This window comes from Liolophura sinensis, chromosome 1 (genome assembly GCF_032854445.1).
Source record: "Liolophura sinensis isolate JHLJ2023 chromosome 1, CUHK_Ljap_v2, whole genome shotgun sequence".
Classification (NCBI taxonomy): Eukaryota; Metazoa; Mollusca; class Polyplacophora; order Chitonida; family Chitonidae; genus Liolophura; species Liolophura sinensis.
Window position 1 is genome coordinate 13368177 of NC_088295.1, and position 25330 is coordinate 13393506.

General features: G+C 37.7%; 1 protein-coding gene across 1 annotated transcript; it reads right to left on the minus strand.

Moving 5' to 3' along the window:
• Positions 1–3196: 3196 nt before the first annotated feature.
• Positions 3197–24699, minus strand: LOC135465143 (coiled-coil domain-containing protein 33-like). The gene is made up of 25 exons (XM_064742589.1): positions 24683–24699; positions 23554–23678; positions 22862–23150; positions 21587–22119; positions 19531–19697; positions 18860–18991; positions 18635–18690; positions 18002–18111; positions 17640–17744; positions 16926–17017; positions 15982–16102; positions 15039–15171; positions 14546–14679; positions 13850–13921; positions 13259–13561; positions 12278–12302; positions 10885–11021; positions 8150–8292; positions 6321–6556; positions 5889–5977; positions 5504–5690; positions 5190–5266; positions 4953–5060; positions 4420–4518; positions 3197–4105 (listed from the first exon to the last, which is right to left on the minus strand). Exons 3-25 carry the CDS (start codon positions 23139–23141, stop codon positions 4004–4006), a joined length of 3441 nt encoding a protein of 1146 aa, XP_064598659.1. The 5' UTR covers positions 23142–23150; positions 23554–23678; positions 24683–24699; the 3' UTR covers positions 3197–4003.
• Between the last annotated feature and the right edge of the window lie 631 nt (positions 24700–25330).

The window sequence follows — 25330 nt, forward strand, 5'->3', positions numbered from 1 at the left end:
TGGGGAGGTAACTTTTATTATTAGTTGTCCCCCTTCATCCCCACGAGTCGCACTCTTCAAAACAAACGTTCATGTTTTAGAAGCCGGCCACATGCACAAATAAACTTCATCAAAGCACAGTTATGTATTTAAGATATACGTAGTTCCAGACACGTGGTCCAATTATTATTTTCATAAACACCACACAGGCACGCCAGTGTTAACGCTGTTTGTGGGCTATCCAGGCAGCCATGATTTTGATAACATCCTTCAGTTGGTTGTGTCATTTTTAACATGTGAAATGAAAGGAAAAGTATTACATGGGTCAATGGTTACGTTCACCCTGCTGAAAAATAGTAATCTTGTGATCTGTGTGAAGTATTCAATAGAGTATTAAAATGTCTTTCATTCCCTTTCTGAGTGTCCATCTCGAAGTCACGGTCGGAATATCCGGAATCAAACCCGGGTCAAGTCATATAAATTTTAAAATGGTACTTGTTGCTGCCTGGCTTGGCACCCAGCACCGAGAGGTTTGAGCGAGGAACAAGACTGATTGGCCCGGAGTCAGTATACCTATAATGTGACTGGGTGAGGTGTCACCTCTGGTGTGTTCGGTACTGTAGTGGCGGCAGCACTTTGGCGGCAAGGAGTCGCCCTGCCACCAGAAAAAACAGTATATATGTAAGCACACCTATGGACACATCGTCGTTATATGACTTAAAATTGCTAAGTTCGACGTTAAACTCCAAGAATTCATTCATTAATTTCATTTCTTAAAAAATACAGTGACATTCATCTTGTCAGTTGATGCCCCTGTATAAATGTCAGAAGTGAATTAATAATGCAGCACCATGCTGAACTAAAACTAGAAATCAAACAAACCACCGCATCAGTCGCATGCTAGTAACCAAGCTGTCCTCTGACTGACAAGTATCTCTGCACTAAATACAACAGTTTTGAATGAGCACTCTAACAATGATATGAAAAGATACCGTTGTGAAACATACATTTACTTGAATATGTTTTATTTGTCTTGCGAAGGAAGTTGTGATCTGTGACACAGTGCTCAGTTAATCTGCAGACAGACCACTGCACCTGAAGTGTAGTTAATAATTAATGAAGTTAATTTCATCCTGAGAAATCAATGCAATCTGAATAACTGATTTCTGGAATATTGGATAACTCAGAGAATTGTCTGGGGAACAACCTGTTGGTCATCAGCGGCCAGATAAGAAGCACAAAACAGGAACACACTATTTGTTGTGTCCACCTTTACTGAATCACATATGCAATGCCCTTCAAGAGCTAGGGCAGTAGGCGTGGGTTCAAACCCAAACTTGGCTTGTGACAGTAAGCAGTGGACACTGCTTGTGTAGTCGTTTGTACAGTTTATCGTTTGTTAAAGACCACTTGTCCTCCACCAAAAATGATGTGTATATGTATACTCCACGTGTGAGAGAGTTTGTTGGTAACTTACCATAGGATGGTAGTTCACCCCACACACTCCGATTTCCTCATTCATAAATTTGACTGCCTTTGCAGGAATGAAAGTTTTTTAGCTTGCCGTAAAACAAGAATAATGCTGTGAAATAATTTTCTTACTTTGCCAATTTATGGTATTTCTCAGCATGATCTCGGGTGCAGCAGTGTAACAGCAAAACTGAATATATGGTGCATGTATGCCCATCTTTCTTCAATAAAACTGCAACAGCTTTACCTGGCTTTGGAGAAACATTTCCAGCCTTCTGAGAGCAGAGACGTGGAACAGCTTCACTAAATTATTACGATTTATATAATGTGACAATTCACATCAGTATAATTTTTATTTCATAAACAAGATTTTGCAGAGCACATACTCCACCGTCAGCTGAATGTGACAAGGGCTTATTTCTCACTTGTAAAGGTAACCCTGTACACTGACTTCTTGCGCTGTCTTAAAGCGGAATAATCATAGAGCGGAGTTATTAAAGTAACAAAGTCACAATGTAATACCTATCTGAATGACCATATGTCGACAAAAGTGAAGAATTTCAGACAAAGAAATGTTGATTGTAAGTATTTATTCCAATGATCTGTGTGATCTCTTTAGGTAGCTTTGTACGCTTAATCTCAAGCAGCTGATTTTACATCGGATATCAAGTCCATCTGATTTTTACTTTACACTTCCAACAGAAGACTTTTAGTTGAATGCAGATGTAAGTAACCTCTGACCAACCAAACCAACTGAAGACTTTGTATCAGGTTTGAAAGAGAAAATGTTGATTACCACCTTCATATTAATGTAAGATGCTCTAAGTTTCAAAGGGAGACAAAATCGATGCTGATTGGCCGACAGTCGAGAAAGGCTTCCTGGGTTAAACCCTCCACCTTTGGTCATCCTTGAATATCCCTACCATACTTAAAATTCAGCTTAGACTGGACTATCTCTCACACCAGCCAATCAGAATCGATTCTGTATCCCTTTAAATTAAAATATATGATACCAGAAAAGCTGGTGATGTTTTCAAGTTGGCAATAAGAACTAATTTAAACTATACTCAGATTTTATATAAAAAAAAAATAATAAATAAACATAACCATATAAAGCAACTACAAAACTACATACTGAGGTCAGTTTCACAAGGTGCTTGTAGTGTGATATACACAAGGCTACCATGACAATGTTATACCTTCACCACTAGTTGCCATGGTAATACACACTTAACACTGCGTGTGCTTTTGTGAAATGGGCCCCCGGTGTTTCTACTAATTAAACATAAATCATAGAACTGTATTTTGTTAACGTAGGTATTAATTCAAGTTTTAAGCATTACCTCAATGACAAAATAGTGAAGAACACACTTGTCCCTGACAATCCATCATCTTTCCTCTCCTCCACTCCATGCACATTCCACATTCATGACACATATTCCATATAACAAAATATTACGATAATGAGGGCTATTTACATCTGTTGCTCAGTCTGCCAAAAATGAATACCATTAAAAGTTTTTAAGTTTACATTCTCGGGTACAAAAGTACAACTCAGCAATTTGTCAACATTACGTAAACTAAAACATACAACAGATGTTTTGTAAATTCCATTCAAGAACGATATTTTTCATTAAAAAAAAATCCATTTTAAAACTACAAGTATAAAATATTTCTTTTTGGTCTGAGTTACATTTGGATAAAATATCTGCTTAGTCTACTTCATACCAGTCCTGTGCTATAGCCATTCCATCTTGACTAATCCAACCATGACAAAACAGTACAGTACATACATCTAACCAATTTAAATGTAATTCCTAATGACAAATCAGTGTAACTTCCAATCATCAACACACACTGTCCAATGTCACCCTACGGGGGTCAATCCCAGTATAAGTATGGTTCTTATTTAATAAGTGTATTATATTTTACACAAAATAACAAATGTCATACCAATTAAGCTATGCCAGGCAACAAATCTAAAAGAAGCAAAAGTTTTATTTAACTGTTGATGACAGTGTTTCTATTGTGTATCATGTTATTCACCAAACAATATATTTATATTAAGGTACGTAACTGATATTTGAAAACATTTAACAATTCAGAACATCTACATGGTTCTGCAGTGGTATTTTAAAGTTTTAGTATGACAAGTTTCACCTCTTTTTATTTTAAAAGACGGTATATAAGCCAGAAAATCCAAAAATGATGTCCTGGGATCATTAATGTACTGCATGGTACAGTACTAACATAAAAACATTCTGAATAAAAACTAGAACTTACCATCCAAAACAAAATGAGTGTAGTCATGTAGTTATAAAACATTGGATGTTCTTAAAACAAAGGTCTTTACCACAACAAAAGATAGAAGTTTGTTTTATGCAAAGTCACTGCAGTCATACTGGTGTACGGTCAAAATCCTGAGCATCATTCAATTATCACAACTCTCTTTTTCACAGTATGTTGAGATGTTAAAACAAATATAGCACTTTCAGTGAAACAAATTAAATAAAGAAATACAAAACTAAAACAAGAACCAACTAACAGCTATCAATCAATAATATGAGCCAATCTTGGGAGAAAATTTATGTTTTGATGGAGCCTTTGAAAAGCGCCTGGGTTCTCTAGGTGCAGGAAAACTGTGATGTAGCAGAGCCTGAAGACAAACAAACAGTACATGGAAAACCAATAAGATTGTCGGTAATAAACTGATTAGGTTTAAAACGAATATTTCTTTGACAACTTGAACATAGTACATAAGCCGCAAAATCATTTGCCTGGAATATGTTATCACCTATAAATCCATGACATAAATTTTAAATATTATTTACTTCTTAAATTTTCAACTAATATTTAAATTAATTTGAAAATATGCAGTTACTCTTAAAGTATTAGAGTTCTTTCAGCTGAATTGTGCTCATCTTGACAGAGAACTAGACAGACAATTGGTAATAGAGATAAGGTACTTACAGGGGAGACAATGGGACGGCCAAAGCCATAGTCAGTTTCATTCTTCCTGAGAACAAGATCAGCCTTTTCGCGACCCCACCGTCTACTGTTGTCTGCCAACTGGATAAGAGAAGAAGTTAATCAAATTGCAATAGTCTGATATGACCTACAACATACATCTTTTAGTTTCTTTATTACTGAAATACATGTATTTATTTATTTAAGTTGACTATTGTTTAACAGCACACTCAAACATTTATACACTTTAACAGGTGGAGGAAAGTGAAGTGCTTCAGGTAAACCACCGACCTTTGACATAATTACTCGTGAACTTTCCCATGTCAAATTGGTGGAAGGCAAACCTTTACACCTTTACTTAACAGAATGTGAGGACATGGCATTATTATACCATACTGCCACTGTCAATGTTCTATTATGCCACAGACATTCTATAATTAGCATTTTACATAATACACTAAAACAATTTCTCAAATGAATAATGAATCCTAGACAATGCAAAATGGTACAATGCGAGCTAATTAACAAAACCTGACCTGTTTTTCAAGGGACATGATCCTCCCTTCCGCTTTGTCCAGAGCCTGGTACAGCTCGAGTTTCTCTGATTCATCATTTGATGGACTGTCCATGTGGCGAGTTCGATCCTAAGGGGTGGCAGAACATGGTTCAGTAATATGGTCAAATTGTTTTATCATTACTGAGGATTTATTCGAAAACATGATGTTATTATTTGTATTCTTTGGGTTATAACTTCTGTGTCTGAGATCCCTTACCTTCATTATTTCCATTTCTCTTCTTAGACGTCGATTTTCCTCTAGCAGTGCATCATGGGTATCATGTTGTAAATTACCTAAAATTAAAATCATGTCTAACATTATAAAAGTTGATGTAAACAATTAAGTACTCATCACTTAATCATACATATAAATACACTTGAGAACAAACAAGAATATGTTACACAATGACTCCAATAAAGTACAGATCTATTGAACTAAATAAGCTGCCAAGAATTAAAACTTTCAGTGGTATTGTAGACTATTGGGGCTATTAAAAATACTTTAATTCTTGCTAATTTATGTTAAAATACCTCTGTTTTTGTGGTCTTTTTGTCGCTGTAACAGTTTCTCCATCTTTTCTATAACTTTCTCCTGTTTACGACATGCCTCTTCCAGATCATTCACTTTCTTGGCTTTCTCTTGGAACTTCAGCATCAGGCTTTGTTGAGACAGGTGAGCATCCTTCACCTTCAGGAATTCCTTCTCTCTGTCATTTTTCTGGTAAGGTTTAAACATGAAAATCATGTCTGTAATCATACAAGTGACAAACAGGCATGGTATTACTGAAAGCATTTATGATCATTTCAAACTACACAGCTCAAATTTCATAAGTAAACAACCTTATGACTGCTATATTTCATGTCTGATAAATCTGAGATCAAATTAGGTCGTTCAAATTTATTTGTCATTACTTACCTTAATAATTTCATTTTGTAATTTTTGAACTCTATCTTTGTAGGACTTCAGATCAGCTGTCTGACTTGCTAACTTCTGCTTCAGCGAGGCTGGGAGAAAGAAACACACAACAAAATCAAGGCCAGAATTAACTTTGGATTCATGTACAAGTTTCATACAGGTACTACAAGCCAGTAACTAAGCAATACTTCAGTTTGACATTTTACTGAATGGCATAAAACTGAGCCAAAAATGATGTGATTTTTGAATATATAAAGCATTGTCTGGACCTACAAAAATTACTTAGCAGAAACTATCATTAAGAGGTGTGTTTGAGAGGGATGAAAACTCCAGCAGAAGGACGGTTGTTGTTAGTTTCCATGGTTTTGCTTGCCAATCACAAAACTCTCTGCTGGTTTTGCTTGCCAATCACAAAACATTCTGCGGTCTCACCATATTTTGCTGCCAGCTCTGGCTTTGTGACTCCATCCAGGTCTGAGGAGTCCAGGATGAGGCGTGTAGAGTCATCGTAGTGGGCGAGGTCGCGTCGTAGTTGGCTGTTTTCTATCTCCTGCTCACGGATCTGCTCCCTCAGGGCCAGGATATCCCTGCCCATCTTGTGAACAGCAGTACGGTAGTTCTCCAGTTCCTTCAGCTGGTGCTCAAGTACAGAGGACGGCACCTGGTCACTAAGTGCAGAAACCAAATGTACAGATTATCTTGAAGGCACTTCTGAGATATACATTTTCCTACCCATCTGATCAAACACAGAATGAAGTTTTCCTCATTATTATTATATTCTTACGAGTGACTTAAAGCCTGGCTTTAATGTGAACATGTTCGTGCCTATATAATCTACAATGTACCACCATGAACCAGCCTGTACATGTCATTCAGAAGGCTAACAACAACCTAGCCTGTTGCATGGGGGTGGTATCTTTTGCTCTATCAAAATGGATTTTATCAATTTTAGCCAGAGAAAGTGGTGCTCAACTATTCTGGCATGGCTTATTTATTTGACTGATTGCCATACCGATACTCAGACGATATTTCACCTGTACGACTGCAGCCAGTATGGTGGGAAGAAAACAGGCAGAGAATTCACATCACAGAACTCCTTGTGTCAAGGAGTTGTCTGGGCTTCATCAATATTTTATTTCATCCTTAACGCTGCTGACTGCATTGGTATATAAAATCTAATCATACAATTTCAAAAAAATGTCTGACGGGGTGGTGTAGAAGTCCGTTTGGCACTTCGGATGATGGCAAACATTGCAAGTTTATACAGCATACACATATAACTGAGGGGACAACTTAACCAGATTGAGTAGACGTGTTGCTGTATTACTTAATAGCACTTGTTTACAGCCTATACACTGCTGTTTCAATTCGTTCAGTTTGTGAAACAAATTAGTTACTTATCTGATTGCTTATCTGGCAGTTTGTTTTATGAGTGGAGAAAACCAGAGTGCCTAGGGAAAACTACTAATGTTTGGCAAGTTTCCCGCATGCAAGATATAAAGATAAGCGCACCATACTAGCATTAGTTTAAAACAATTCAGTGGTCTTCATGTCTCAAACAGCTCCATGAATGATGTCACCAACTTTATTGTTATCAAGACCTCATCAAGTGGCACCAAGAGCATGTAGAAAACAAAGTAACTCTATCAAGGACCCAGTTTAAAGGTGGAGAAAATATGAAAATGACAAAGTTCTGATGAAAGAGTGCAAAAAGTTATTCCTAAATGTGGTCTTCAATATTTTTTCTGATTCATTCTTAAGGATAAAAAGACACTTGAAATAATTTTTGTATGGTGGGTATTTGGGACCACGTTTTGGTGTTTATAGTCTTTGTTTTACAATGTCATAAATGACGATGTAACACAGGTTTAATACATATTTTTGCACTAGATTTTGTTCTTCTCAGCTAACAAATGTATTAAACCTCAATTTGGAGCATATTTGTATTTTTTATAAACATTACCATAATTTAGGTTATGCATATGTTTCAATATAAACAACAAATTTACATTTAAATACATTTATTAGACAAACATGACATCCTTATTTAGAACATTACTATGCAACAATGATAAATACCAAAAGTTGGTCCCAAATACCCCCATACAAAATATTTTCAAATACCCTTTTCTCTTGAAAAAAAATATCCCAAAAAATAATGAAGACCATATTTGCAAATAAATTTTGAGGCTCTTTCATCTGATTTTGGCATCATTTTTATGTTTTTCTTCTCATTTAAAGTAAATGTACGAGGCATGTACCTGGGCAGGGGCCGTGTGTCTTGAGGGGGTGGGAGAGGACGAGCTTCTCTACGAGGCTGGTTAGGATCCACAAATATGTACTGATACTCTGGTAATACAGACTCCATGGCATCAAAAGGGGGCAACTCACCATCTTTGATGGGCTGTACAAGTAAAACAATAAATCAATACAGTAACTAGTAACACAACTTGCTCATTTTCACATGATAATTTTTAAATAAGTTTGAAAAGAAAAGACCTTGTGCTTTATTTAACAGTAATCCTGTGGTAAGAGTAATACTAGCAAAAAACTTACCCTAAATAATTCTACCATTGAAAAAAACTTAAGATGCAGTTTGATGCCAAAATTCATTAGATTTTGAAGAGTAAAATATGTTCTTTAGGTAGGCTCACACATGAAATTGAACAAGCACATCATGAACAAAAAAAATGTGGTTTAATTTCTGGAAATTTGAAATCATTTAGAAAACAACACTTTCAGTTTTTAGTTTCAGTTAGTTTCTACAGCAGAATATATAATCTCCTAAGAGTTTAAGCAGTAACTGAGTTTGTAACTATTAAGTCAACTAAGGCATCTTAATTGTCAATACCCATAGCAGAATAAAATTCTTATCATGAATGTATCGTCACTTTTTCTGGGAAATTCATCAAGCTTAAAAAAAAACCCAAAAAAAAACCTCTTGAGTGGACATATAAGGTGAATGAATCAATCAAAATACTCAACTTGAAAAAAGCTAAACTTAACAAGGTGAAATAATCTCTGAGTAATTTAATTTAGTAAGACTGACTAAAAAGCAAATGACCAAACTGAGTTGTGTTGACTGTTTATATTGCTGTATATGCATCTGAAGACAGCTGCGGCAAGGGAATCTCCAGGGTTACCCCACACCTTGCGTCCTTATGACTACAGATGGGCCATGGGCCTTTCTCACCATGCAGCTAAATATGACACTAATATGTGTGACAAAACCACGAGGTTTAGCTGCTCACAGGCAAGAGATAAACCCACAACATAAAGGTTACACTAATCACTTGATCCATTAAACACCCAAAGACAAACTGTAAGCAACAAGAGTTTTGACAATTATATTCATAATAATTATAGCTGTAATTCTGACAAGACACATACTCGTTATACACAGAACCAGTGTTTGTTGTTCTTTGCATTACATGACACATTTCAGTCTTTTTCTTTTAACAACTCATCCTCAGTCTGAGCCCAAATGCCATACTTATTTACTCTACCTAAGCCTAGAGGTTTCAGTTCTTAAATCCAGCCACTGTTCTATCCAACAGTGATCTAAATGTAAAAGTTTAATGTTAGCCTGGTACTAAAATAACTGTTCTTTTTGTCGCAGCCTTAACCAAAACTGATAAAATCATCTATACATGGAGACTTGACTATAAAAGTGAACCAAAATCTGCTACAAGCATAAATATAAGCAATGTGTTTGTTGGAAAGCTTGTACGTGGCCCTGGAGCTATTTCTACACTATAACACCGGTGCTTATATACCAGATATCATGCTTACCTCTGGAGAAAAACCATTTAGATATAGACTAACCAAGGAGTTTGGTGTTTGGACACGGCTTTCAAACTGGAATAGTTATACCACAAAAGTTTAAAGATTGGAGTGAGAAGATAGTTTGATGGCTAGCCAAAAGTCTGTTTTAGCAAGACCATAAATGGAGAAAATAAGTATATTTTTAAGTCGGTGCTGAAAACGGCACTGAAATAAAATAGCATTACATACTACTATAAATGTAATTCTTCAACCTTTGATTGCAAAAGCTGCAAGGTGGTTTCTCAAGCATGATGACATATTACATTTTGTAAACCCTGAAACTGGTCAATCAAACCAATGTAATTTTGTCTCCAAAATAAAATTAAAAATGTGCATTACTTGCAGTGAAAGTTGTCCTTTCATATGCGAAAAGGTTGAGGAATTAATGTCACCACATACTTTTATAATTCCAATCTATACATGGTGTTATTGATATGAGCTTTCCAGAGCAACTGCTCTCATCATCAGATATTATACTCACGTGATGAGAGCAGTTGCTCTGGAAAGTTCATACCAATAACACCATGTTTAGATTGGTACAACTTGTCCTGTATTTATTCGTTATGGTAAAACCTCTACACTGCAGAATATTCTTTTATAATACATACTTAGTTTGCCTTCAAAGGAGTTATCCTAAATTTCTTCACACAAGCAACAACTCGCTCTTAAGCTCAACAATTGCTCAAAATGAACACATGTAAATAATGGTGTCACTTGAACTACACACATGAAAATCTACTAATTTTTAGATTCTTACATCCAGTCATTCCAGAAATGGCCCTGGTTGAAGACTGTGAAATGAATGATTTGAGAGATCAATGGAAGGTGAAACAGTCATCACTATCAGATGACCCCACCCCAACCACTCCTAACATGAAGCCACCCCCTGTCACTCAACAGTGGAAAATACAAGCCTTTATTTGTCAAGACTAATATTACCACTGGCAGTCAGCTTTCATTTCTACATGTACAATCAACAAACACGACAACTACTACATTTGCCAAGGGTTTGTGAGGTTTATGTGCTGCGTACTGAAATTATAGCTGTCTGGTCAAACAGTAAATGCAAACATCTTGATTAGGATGAATCTTCACCTGATCATAAAAGTTTTGATATCTCATAGGATCTACGCCAAACACTGACTGACAATATATACTCCATCTCACTTACTTCTGTGGTGTAAGGCCTGTAGTAAAGTGTTGCCATACTGGGGTATATGGTGTAAGCTATAGTCCACCCTGTGTCCTGTGGCCAGTGTGGAGGACTACATCTACTAGTGGTTATACACTGTGTGGCTACTGTCAGCTCTTACTACCCACACAGGAAAACCTAATCACACAGAACTAAGACACTACATCAAACATGTACTCCATTGGCAGGTATGTTATAATAATGGACAGACCATTTCTGTGATAGGGCTGTGTATAAGTCTCCACTGGGCTGACCCACATAAAGGGTACAGGAATATTTGGTGGGGTTCCAGCTCCAAGGTAACAAGTCAAAACATGACATTGCCTGGCTCAGCCAGAGAGGCTATGAACCATGGCAGAGACTAAGCTGTTTGTAAGAACTAGCTTACATAGCTGCACTTATGTCACGCTGTCTGAATGTAATGCCTCAACTCTTCCGAAATCAAAATCAAGAACTTATATCCATGAGTGATGTGACAGATTTCTTTCATCTTGTAGATTCACAGCTTTAATTCACTGATTTATTGCTAAAATAGACAGACTAACAGAATAAGATTTAAAAGCAACAATACTGAGGCCTAGCTAAATTAGATAATTATCTTCTGACCATCTTTATGGAAGTCAGTGTAAAGCCTGCCTCAAGTGATGATAAATTGAGATAAATGATGTAGTCAATATGAAAATGACTGATGACACATTGATATTCTCTAGAACTTAATCTCTATAAGCTAAGTAAATATGCACTTGAAACTCAAGTACCTGTGATGTTCAGAAAACTCTCTCCCCACTATCCCTGTGGTTAGGAGTTTCATAATGCTACCTACTGCAATACATGTACGTTCTACATGGCATGACATCTCTACTGCCCTTTCCTCCCCAGCAATCAGCAATGGAGAGCTACTTTATTTATTCAAGAATATGAAGTAACATAGAAGCAAAAAAGGCAATCAATGTAATCATTATGTTAACAATGTTCTAAACAAGATCAAAAAACAAAAATTTACTGTATTTCACCTAAAATTTGTCATTTCTCAAGTGACAAATTTTCCTTCCTTCTGATTGATTCATCCATCTTACAAGGTCACTGAAGAGTTGGGGTTTTTTTTAAGTTAGATTAATTTATCAGAAAAACTTTAGCCTTGGTATCAAAAATATAATTTCTAGGGCATTTATGTGCTTCTCAGTGTGCATTTTTACATACCAAACTTTAGGCGAAATACAGTTTTCATGCATGTTAATAGTGCCCAATAGATTAATTAAGTAAAAAATACACAAGAACAGACATGGTCACGTAAAAAGTGAAGCATCCAAATCAGAGTTCAGGCCATCAACCCATGAAACTAATTCCAATGTCAAATTCCCAAAGACCTCACGTTTCCTGATGAGAAATTCCATAGACTGGTGTACATTAAAACACACTCATATATCCTGCTAATAACTATACCAGACATGCCATGATTCCTCATGCTAGTCAATATTAAATCACACAGGGACTACTAATCATCACATATCTTCATATACATATATATTATACCATCCTATCACTGATTGTGACCGCTTCGGTGGCCTAATGATTAGAGCGTCTGCTTCAAAGTTGGTAGATCTGGGATCAAACCTGGGTCGGTCACAGTGAAGACTTAAAAAATGCTTGGCGCACTGAGAGGTTAGAGCAAGGAAACAGCACTGGTTGGTATAATGTGACTGGGTGGGGTATTATGTATGGTGTCTTCGGCATGATAGTTCAGTGGCGACAGCTCTTTGGCGGCTCGCCCTGCCACAAGAAACATAGTGTATTGTTCACACACCTAACTAATGACTAATGAGCAGAGCGTGTGGGAAACCATGACCATCCACAGGTTGCATGAAGACCTTCCCAGAAAGAAAGCATGAGGTGGACTCCCAGCAACTGACTCTGAGGTCAATGATTCCTCACACTGGTATATATTACACGGACTGTATATCACACCAGCACTCTGATTCCATAAGTTGTATACACTGTAAAATATTTTGTGTCTGTCAAGTTCTGAAAGTCAACTTGCTCTGTAAGTAAATTTGCATGTCAAAAAAGAAGTACTCAAAGAGCAAATAAGATAAGATCGAGGCATACATTAAAACTGATAGACAGTCAGTGATAACAGGAAGTTTTGCAATGCTTGAAAAAGAGAGAATTTCTGAACTAAACTATCTTTAATTTGAACTGAGAATCTAAGAAGGGCTTCAATGGGTTGTGCAAAAAACTACACATACTTGAGTCATAATTCTTAGATAATCAATGAATTCATGTAGACTTCTAGTAATGGAGAAGAATCAATATTCATTTTCTCATCTGAGAAATTCTGAGTAACATGACCTACCAGTAGTGGTTTTTTTAGAATCCTTTGCTGGTACAGAAGGGGAGATGACCTTAGTGCCTGTGGGCTCTTTTCTCTGGAGTCTGGTGGGGTGGGTGCTGGTGGTATGGATGGTGTGTGTGTTTCTGGAGGGGCTTGTGGTTCTGATGACTCTGGGCTCACTGCAGTCTGATCCACAAACAGGACCTCAGGGGAGGGGTTCCTGTAGTACTCAGTGGACACATGAGGGGTTCCCTGAGGGGCAGGATTCCGCAGTAACACAGCTAAACTCTGTCTGTCACTCACACTAGCCAGGTGCTCAGGACGCTGAAAAAAGTGTGAATTCATGACTATTTATTTATTTGTTGACTTTAATGAAATAGTTTATATATACTGCATAGATAGGAAGTTACTGTGAGACTGTTTTAGACATCAACAAAATTCTAAAACTATTTCTAAAACAATTCTGGAACATGCCTTTCATCTAAAACCCTAAACCACCAGAGATTACCTGTACATAATCATTTGCTGATGGTATCTGAGGATAAATGAAATGACAAAAAATAATAATAAGACAAAGTACATGCGTTAAATTAGAACGACTGATAACCTTACCTCCACAGTCATTAGCCTTAGCACCAAGCCCACAGTTGGTGTTTGACTGTCCTTGGTTTCCAAGTCAGAACCCTACAATGACACAGATGGAGATGAAAGAGCTATGAAATTTCAAGAGGTGAAAACACCTGTATACATGTACCTGGTAGAATAGCATACATGCGATCTTAAATTTCTTCAATATGCAGTGCATGTCACGTATATATAATTTTTGATTCCAACAAGAAGTCTGCACTTTATTGGTCAACAGTATTCCCATTAGTTCCTGACAAGGATTTCTCTCTTGTCACTGTTCACCAATAACGAAAGTGTATATTATATCATTGGGTGAATTTCAGGTAATTAGAATATATTCATACATTTTGGGGTTTTTATTCTCCCAGTAGTGCACATCTTTGTAATGTTTGTTACACTATATTAAGTACAGTACCAACTCTCTTCAGGGAGAACTCCAACCTAAACTGGCAATGTGAATAATAAAAAGCTCCGATAAGGATTTTACCAATTAAGCATTTCAGTTTACAGGGAAAAAGTAGTTTATTCTACCAAATGCTCCCTGATAAAACGTTCTCAATACAATCCTCCTCCCTAAAAAGTCTCTAATGTCTTTTTCAAAGTTCCAGTAAAGTTGAAGGTACATCAGTTTCAGTAATGTACATGTACATATATTGTATATACATTAACGGGACAGCTCACCTGAACTTGGAGTCCCTCAACTCTGAGTCCTAGATGACCCCTTTCTGATACCAATTGTTTGTAGACATCTTCATCTAACGGTAATATGGAGTAGCCCACAGGACTCCTTACCCTCCAGACCATGTCAGACATCACTGAAAAAAAGGTGAGGAAAGAGAAGAGTTCAAATCCAGGTGTGGTGTGTTGGTTAAGTCCTCCATGTTTAATATTAACTAGCCAATGGATTTCCTCTACACACCGCCTGCAAATCACCTTAAAAGAGGCTGCTTGTTCCAATCGTGATCAAAGGTCAATGGTTCATCCTTACCTTTATTTTGAAAGGTAAAATATGTCAGGTAACTAATGGAATAAAAAGCTTTTATTACTTCCAGAAGGATGCTGATGCCAATTAGACCATCAAATTCACATCCCTTTATTGTGCAAAATATTTCTATAATCCTTTTCTTAGACAATAATACGAAAACAAACTGAGCCCAGTATACAGTGTACATACCTTCACTGGCTCTATAATATTCTACAACAAGGGCAGCCGTTGGGGTAAACAAAGTAGCTTTCTCACGACGTTCACAGAACAGAAAGTGATGATTCCACACAGGCTGAGCTTCAGGATATCCATGCTGGGTAATCTGTTCACAAATATGTAACAGTCTGAAATCAGCCCCAGTACAAGTAGGCTACTCACTGTGTCACAAACCATTATTCATACTATTCATTAGTCATATCCTAACCCTCAAGTAGATCATATCATTAGCTCATGAAACACCTAAACATTCAAAGCACTCGCCACTTTAAACATGGTGAAACAAGTGGGAGATGTTATCTGATCTGACAAATAATAGTAAAGTACTTGAGTGTTAAAACTGTAATATTCTTCTGCATACCTGTAAATTTTTCTGATATCATCAGGAGCCTTCCGATTTGGAGAGTTATTTCCCGACCTCCTAGTTCATACTAACAACCTTCCAATAACAAGGTCCACTAGTGGGCTCAGTCTGACAGAGCGGTTCCAAAGCGCCAAACCATCTGCATTCATGTTTTGCTCCCCAAAAAAATCCCCCTCTCTGACATTTCCCAAAGTTGACAGGTATGTTTCTGTGATATCATTAGGTATTCTAGCAAAATCAAGTACCAACTCTCTAAAAACAGTGGATTTACTCTACATTATATTTCTTCACTCTACCCAGCCACTGCTGTACAAAGAGAACCTACTTTGAAAAATTATCAGAGACAGATTCTCAGTCAAAGAGCACAATAAATGGTAGAGAGAAGGAATGTACATTTAGCTTACTTATCAACAGTCCTGTAGGGTATCATTTTTATCACCATAACCCTCAAACATATTTAGAATTATATATGGCTAAATTGATAGGAAAACTTTATGCAGTAGTACTGACATTTCATTCCACTGGGTATGTAAATCTGTAGAGGTAAAATACCTGAGGGTAGCCATGTGGCTGAGAGTTTGGCACACTAAATGAGGATGGGTGAGGGGAAGGGCAGGTAACTGTTGTCAGAGTCACTCCAGCAGGCCGAGGGTGAACTGCTAAGTTGTCTTCTCTGGAAACAAATACTTCAGTACAATTGTTGGAATAAAGTTGGAGCATTTTAGAAAACACTGAGGGATCTAAATCAGTCCAATTAATTAAAGTATGAGTATAACACACATTCTAGCGATGAAAATTGGCGATCACACCACTGTGAGAATTGAACCAGTCACTTCAGAGTCAAGCAAATACAGTAATCATCAGTAGTGCATGTCAACCGTCTAGACCAAGCCTCCCCCTCTGACACAAATATACGGCTGGTTGTGGGTTTCCCTCGAACTCTGTTCTGTTTCCTCCTACCATAATGTTGTCGCCACTGTATAAGTGAAATATTCTTGAGTATGGCATAAAACACCAATCAAATAAATAAATAAATAAATTTCCCATAAAACAGGAAGAAGCTGACATATGTACTTTACATCACCCCTCTAATAATTGAAAACAGCAGTTCAGCAGCAACCTGACACTGACAACCAAACACAAAAGAAACAATTCACAACTTAGAAACACACAGTCTAGGTGACATTAAACACAGCCCAAACACTGCCAGTCTCAGCTGAAAAGTAATCATACACAGTCTAGATGCCAACTGACAGAGCCCAAACACTGCCAGACTCAGCTCATAAGTATTCATACACAGCCTAGAGGTCTCAGGACACAGCCCGAACACTGCCAGACTCAACTCAAAAATAATCATTCACACCCTAGAGGGCTCAGAAGAAATGTTTCAACCTAGATATAACACTTCAAAAGTAATTAATCTCAGCTTAGAAGAAAACATTCACAGCAATCAGACACGTGCCCACTGAAACTTTCACACCCTCCTCAAAACCTACTGATAAACTGATCCGTCTGGGACTACCCGGGCAACAGCAATGAGCGGACCAACAGGGTTCAGCAGAGGCTTCTCTACAGCACACAGTAACACCTGGTGGACAGAGAGCAAAAACAATTCTCAGAACAAACAGTAAATGGTGATTAATCTAATGTTTACACCAGTACACTGTAATTTTGGCATAATACTTGTGTTTCTTGACAATTTATTAATTTATTTATTTATTTGGTTGGTGTTTTACGCCGTACTCAAGAATATTTCACTTATACGACGGCGGCCAGCATTATGGTGAGTGGAAACCGGGCACAGCCCGGGGGGGAAACCCACAACCATCCGCAGGTTGTTGGCAGATATTCCCACTTACGGCCGGTTTTAAGTTTTAACTTTGAATGACTGATATCAAATAAATCAATCATCAATGCATTTTGTAAACAAAGTATACATATTATAACTACCCTAATTCTTCAGTTCTAATTTTTGGGACACTTGGTCTGCTCTTTTTAGCCAATATACATGTAATTGTAGCAGGAATATTTAGTTACTTTATTTTTCATATTGTTAGTCCATCTCATGAACAACATATTCGTGCCTTTATTTTTCAAAAAAAATGGGAGAGAAATGTAATTGTTTGCTTTCAGCACTACTAATATCTGTCCTAAAAATTAGAAGAATAATTTAGCTAGAGAGCATATATGTACTTTATAATGAAACATACCTCCAGTCCACAATAGTTAGGAGAGGCCATGTCATGAGGAAGACGTGCTGTTTTCCTTGTGATTGTCACATACGTTCTGATGCCAAATGGACTACTCTTGGAGGGCTGGCAAAACCAAGCAAACCTGTTGTACTAAAAACAATGACTTGATGCTGCTTGCAATGCAGGGCATCAGAAATCAAATGGAATATTAATATATAAGTTACTAATTTACAGGGCAGCCTGCATCAAGGATGACTATCAATATTATAGCAGATAGCAAAAACCACAATACTCGTTTTTGTGCATATTTTAATACATTCAGTGAATGGGTGTAGTGATGTTCTGTTCCTGATATTTGATAAATGAAAGTTAAGAATTACCGTAACAAGTTCCAGGTGATATTGATGGTATGGTTTGAGATAGGCCCATGGTAAACGGTAAGTCACAAGGCTCTGTCTCTGGTTGTCATCACCCACTCTAAGGATAATGGCTGGTTGGAGAGAATATCATCCAGGTCAGATAAACAGGTGAGACATACATGAGAGTTGAACAGGTGAAAGAATGCGGAGATACAGGTGAGAGAATGTGGAGATGTAGGTGAGACAATGTGGAGATACCGGTGAAACAATATGGTGATACAGGTGAGACAGTGTTGGGATCAGGTGAGGCAGTGTGGTGATAAATGGGAGATAATGTAGAGATACATGTGAAACAATGTGGTTATACATGTGAGCCAAAGGTCAGACAATGCGATACAAAGGTGTGGAGCATACAGGTGGCACAATGTGAGACAAAGGTGTAGAACATACAGGTGAGACAAAGTGGTGGTACAAGTGAGGCAATGTGGATACATGTGAGCCAGGTATGCAGCATACAGGTGAAAAAATGATGAGATACCAATACACATGACACAGAGGATTGGAGCATGCAGTGGTGATACATCAGAAACAAAGGTATGGAGCATAAACGCACAGGTAAGACAATGTCGTGATACATATGAGTATGGAACATACAGGCAAAGGTATGTACATCTAACAGGTGTAGAGATGAGTCATAGAGATGATACGTACTGCAGGAATATAATGGACATAATGTTAGACAGCTTCAATATTAAGCCAAATTATTATTTACAATGGAGTCAGTTTTTATACTGGATTTCTTTCAAATAAAATGGAAAATCCAGATTCAATCCAGGCTATCTAAACTTTTAAACACATGTGCTACCTATTAATATTTACCTCATCTGAAGCCCCTCTTTCATCCACTTCCAGTGACACAAGCTCCTCCACAAAGGTGTGTGTGTGGAATGAAGTGACGCGTGTGTACGACCAGTAGCTACTCGCCGATGCAGCTCATCAGACCCAGACTTCCTGTCAACAAAAGACACGGACGAAATTTGACACAACCTTGATATGTGGGATGTCGAGTAAAAGGTATCACAGTAACAATGAAATATTCAGAATAGTAAGGTAAAAACCGCACATTGTTCATTGTACATCATCATTCCTTTAGGTTGCACGGCATGATAACAAATAATATTTTCTGTAATATATGACAACATAATGTGAAGACATATATAAATCTATTTTGTTTCTTTGAAAAACATCTTCCGCCAGATATTTTGAGACAAGCCTTGGGATAACACTCACATATGTTAAATACACATCTGTTATATTACATGAGGAACAGATTGTTACATTTCTATCTCTTCTGAAATGAATTCTCAAAGACACTGTGGCATAGAACATCCTATTAACTGCTGGGATCCTTGCGCACAGCGAATGAGACTGGAAACTGATCCATGCTCCAATGACAGTTTGTCTAGCTGTTTACCAATTTGGCATAAATAAAAAAGTATACCAATAATAATAGAGTTTCTCCTAGGTTTGAAGGTTTATATGTTACTCACAGGATGGCATATGGTTGAGGTACTGATCCATCACTTGTGGTGGGTAAGTTAGTGGCTCCATGGATGAGAACCTCCACTCGTTCGTTCCCATGACTAGCAACATGGCGACAGCCTGGGTGGGAACTGGGAATACCCATCATATCATGGGGCAGAGGCGACTCCATCATCTGAAACATCACAACTACACATGTACAACACATGATGAACCTTTTACATCAACTAAGAAAACAAACAATTACATTTAATTACATCAAATTAATGTCACCCTTCCATAGATCCCTAGCTAGAAATAAAAAGAATCATGAGGCAAAGCGCTCCTCAAAAAATGGGCATGGTGGCAAATCCCACCGCCTATCTGTTAACATTGTGTCTGACAAAAAAAGGAGACAAAGTTTACATTATATGGGAAAAGTGCAGCACCTTGGGGCTTGGTGGTTATAATTAAGTGGCTATCAGAACTCACAAGACTACTTTAGTGGGTTTTACATGAATTATTTAAACAAAGCTGGGGATCACTGTTTTCCTATATGGCATGCTCTGGAGATCACTTTCTTCTTACATGACATGCTCTGGAGATCACTTTTTCCCTATATGGCATGCCCTGGAGATCACTTTCTTCTTATATGGCATGCTCTGGAGATCACTTTCTTCCTATATGGCATGCTCTGGAGATCACTTTCTTCCTATATGGCATGCTCTGTGAGCTGCTTTGAATTCTGTACATGTTGGAAATGACTTTTTCAGTTACTTGGCCAAGGCCAGGGGTTTCTTCAGGACACTCTTCTATGATTTTATGCACATTATCACCTTCCAGGCAGACGTCCCCAGCACTTAACTACCACAACCACTGGAGTCAGACAAGGCCTCAAATAGTATCTTTTTTATAACATATAGCTCCATATTCACTAAAAATGAATGCTCTTAAAACTGTTCAGAGAAGGTGCAAATGCTGGGGCCAATCTCATGAAGCTCACTTAGCTAAGTAAGCCCTTAACTACCATGACAACATACGTTGTAGAGATATAAAGTGTACTTAGCTAAGGGCAACTTAATGCTAAGTAAGCTTCATGAAACCGGTCACTGATCTTGGTTGCCATTACTGCGTCCGAAGTTTGGGGGCCATTCATAAATCTGTCAATGATACTGTGTAAGAACAGAACCTACTTTAACAGAGGTGTCAAGTTCACCTCCCATGCCCTCAAAATGTACACGGCCATTCACACAACCAGTGAACTGGTCAATATTTGTTTGGTTACTATATTACTATATTTTAGATTTTCTGTACCTAGCCACACACCCACTGTACTAAGAATTATGGGTTTTAACACTAAACTAAAGTTGAAGTAACTTGCTGAAGACTTATGTTTTTTTGTGTCACCTGTCACTCCCTAATAACTGAAACAAACCTCTTTGAAAATACTACACAAACTGAAGTCAGAGTTTTATTTATTTATTTATTTGATTGGTGTTTTACGCCGTACTCAAGAATGTTTCACTTATACGACGGCGACCAGCATTATGGTGGGTGGAAACCGGGCACAGCCCGGGGGGAACCCACGACCATCCGCAGGTTGCTGGCACACCTTCCCACGTACGGCCGTAGAGGAAGCCAGCATGAGCTGGTCTTGAACTCACAGCGACCGCATTGGTGAGAGGCTTCTGGGTCACTACGCTGCGCTAGCGCGCTAACCGACTGAGCCACTGAAGTCAGAGTATATGTCACTATCCCTTTTCCCTTGTTGTAGGATAACACTTAAATTCATCATCACACAAAGTAAATGCATGTATATTGGTGCTAATATGCCCATCTCATGCATTATCCACACAAGACCATTCCAGTTATAATAAAACCTCTGTGTCACATGTGTGGATTGCTTTCATGGCCAAAGGTAATGGCAGAACATTATGTAACTGCACATAATATTGTCTTTCCTTTAAGCCACATCTAAAAACATATTCATTCACAGTATTCCCTAGTAACCAGCTGAGTAATGATCTCAACAGTTCAAATTAGATTCCTTGCTCATTGTAAACACTTTACCATGTTCTGACTCACCTGCTGATTTGTAGGAGCTGATGAGGTGGGCGTGGCAGTTCTTGCTGAGCGTAGAGGTGGGGGAGTGGATATGTGCCTCCAGGAGTTATCGGGTGTGTCTGACTGCTGTGGCTCAGGGATGGAGGTGTGGATTGGAGTCTTGGGCTTAGGAGAAGGCAGTACAGGAGACTTGTGTTTCTCAGCCTCATCCTGTTTGCCTAAGAATTCAGACAAATCTGGAGACTCTCTTGGAGGAGTTTTAGGGGCGGATGATGGAGGGACTTCCTCTCTCAGAGAAAATACACACTTAAGTCTGCCACAGTGCATCTTAAGGTCATCCGAGCTAAGAGTTCTGCGAATGGTCATGATGTCTGTGAAGTGGTACATGTCCTTCCCCCTGGCCACCCAAACATTGATACGGGGAGCGTTTGTGCGCGGGTATATGGCCACTTTACCCTCCCCCACCTTTGTGCCCATGTCCTCATCATTGTTGGGTAAGGTGAAGGCCTCCACCAACAAGAAGACATCATAGTTCTTATCATTTTTGAGAAAACCTGTAAGAAAGGGTACCATATCTTAAAACACAAAATAATAATTCAGTGCATGCAGCAATAATATATGCTTACTACATTCTAGGTTAAACGTTAAATTATTCCATATATTCAATTAAGTCAGTAATGGAACAATATATATACATATGATATACATATGATATATGTAAATATTTATCCTTTACTGGTATGTTGTCCCTTACTTGCTCATTCATCTAAAATATCACCATTAGGCATTACCGTTGCAACTGCCAATCTGCCCTCAACAAATGAGGTCAAGTGCTTTAATCCAGACTTTGCTAGTTTGCCACAGGTGTATAAGTCAGCTGATGTACCTGGTTAAGGATGGTGTCTTTTAAATTTGACCTCAATAACCGAAATGTTCTTGAAAGAATGAGCATGACGCACGAATAAATCAAAATAATAATTAAACAATCAGTGTATCCTAATGCATAATGGATCAATTAAATATTTTATTTAAATTCTGAATTCAGCAGAACAGTGACTTAGTATCTAACTAATATAATCAAGAGAAAAAAACACTGAAGAAATTTTCTTACAGATTAATATGAACTTGAATCATTACTTCTTCATGCTTAATACTATGGCTTGATAAAAATATAAAGTATAAAGAAATAAGGTACTGTATGTATTCTATTTTACAGGAATGAGAGCAAAACTAACTTATAGCTGATGACATATATAATGACATCAAGTAGAAACAACTCTAACCCTTTGCACTTACCTTTTGGTAATTTAAATGTGAAGCATTTCTCTTGAAAACTGCAGTTCTTAGTAGCGTCAAATATGGAGACCACATCGGTAATGACCTCGCTGTCATAGATAAACTCTGAAGCAGATTCCTTCTTTAGCTGAACACGGCTGTAGTCTTTGGTGGCAAGACTTTGGATGGAAAGCTTGAGGAAATAACGCCCTGCTGAATTGAACTGGGCATCAACTACCTCAACACTGAACTCTAAGACCTTCTCCTCTATGTGGAAATCATGCTCTGGCTCTAAAGCCATATCCTCGACCTACAGAAAAGAATAAATGCAAAGACTGGCCAAGATAAATTAATTCAGTTTAAATTATTAACACTGAACACCTCATAATTTCCACTGTGGATGGGGAGTACATGTGTTGACAGGATAGCCAAGATACATGTAGACCAAGTCCATAGCTGTAACTGTTTACTGCTGTCAGTAATAGTGGTTTATACCGACATGTGATGTACAATTCCACAGAGTACTAAACAGTCTTGGATTTAACTGCCTATCACTGACAGTTTTGTGAACACACAAACACACTGTGCTACAACACAGTGACTAGGGTAAACAGAATGTCCCTCAATAGTAAAAACCAAATTCACCAACTGTCCTCAATGAAATGACCTTTTTGTAGTTTAGGGGCTAGCAAAAAGAAGACATAAATGCTTACAAAAGGGTGTGTTCACTCAGGTTTGAACATTCTGGTCTAGCTGTCCTACAGTGCCCGGTGTGTCAACTGGGTAACATTCCTATCCTGGTAACTACTGTAACTGAGGTGCTGTGACACTGGCCAGTCTGGAAACAGAAGTCAGTCTCAGGGAAATTATCAAATATAACCAACCCCTGTTACGCCAGTGACACAATTAAGGTATGACAGCATGTACTCATTCAAAAGACAGGGACATTTCCCTCAAATACAAATATGACTTCAACATAACACACAAATACATGTCATACAGCCATGACAACCACACATTTTCATTTGGTCGAGAAATTTATGAGCATCTAAACAGTCCATTCTTATTAAAAAAATATATTACCATTAAATTAGATACTTACATGCTTATCTCCCAGATCAATAATATATATTAGTGGACTACACAAAAGTAAACACTGATGGGTAAATATAAGAGAGACACCCTACTTTTCTTCTCTGACTAGAAATTCCATTAGGTACTTGTTTTTACCGCTATGTCCACATTTGCTAGTAGTCGGAGATCGCACTGACGTTAGGTTTGCCTGCCCAGGCCAAATATGTCCAGAATGTCAGTACCGGTACAGCCTTTAGATTTAAGCATCACCAAGGAATCTTGGGCCCATGCGGCCTAGGAAATAAGCAATCGATGTTGTACTTGTGATAAATCGACAGATAGAAAGATAAGGAACATACATGTAAGTGTCTGCAAACTTCAGGCCGTGGATACATATTTGACGTGTGATTTTTGTCTTAACCGCCGTGACAAACCGCCCCGTTAAGTGCATCAGGTTTGCATATGGAGCACACTCTAACACTGGTTTAGGGCGACACTTGACCGAACAAAATTTTGCCAGACCCTAACGTCAGGGCAATCTCAGACTAATTATAGCTAGTTAATAGTTAGGGTCGTTGTTGTTGTTGTCATCACCTGTAAACCTCAAGTTCGATATCATTAGATCATGTTTTATACACACCGACCATGAAGTATCGATCGCTGTCCTTTTAATAACAAAAAAATATTGATAATTCTTCACATTTGAAAATCAATAATACGATATATTTATGTTTAAACTTTAAATGACCAACGTTCAGACTCACGTACATTTTACAAACTTTCCCGGTCAAAGCACATTTAAAAGGGTGTTAGTAAAACGCGGCATGATATACATGAAAGCGGACTGGGGTGAGACACACTTGATAATGAGCACAGGTAGGCCTACGTGTTGTCCAGACGCTGTGAGGAACACTTTGAAGCCCGAGCCAATTGTACAATTAACGATATTGTAGCTGAATGATCTTTGTCTTGCCAGCAAAATCTTGGTTATTTCTTTTTAGTTGACATTGGTCTATATAACCAAAATATTATATTTTGCCTTTCGGATGCTATGCTACCAATACTACTAAAAATAGACAAACAATATTTTTTCTTGCTAACAAAATCCTTTTTTTTCACTACACATAGCAAAACTATATGTTGTTAGCACTTATTAAAGCCGAATAGTTTGTCTTTTATTGTTACTGAAAATAACCAGACAACTTATTTATTTATTGTAACGATTAAAAAACAATAGTTGAAATAAAACTAGTATAATCAGAAGTCCATTACCTTTGGTATAATTTATGTTTCTTTATATAGACAAACTGTTAAGTTTTTTTTTTTAACATTAAGAACATTGAAACGCAATTGTTGAAGACGCAATCTAGGCGATTTCTGGTGAAATTTTTTTTATAAATCCGGGATAAACTGCAC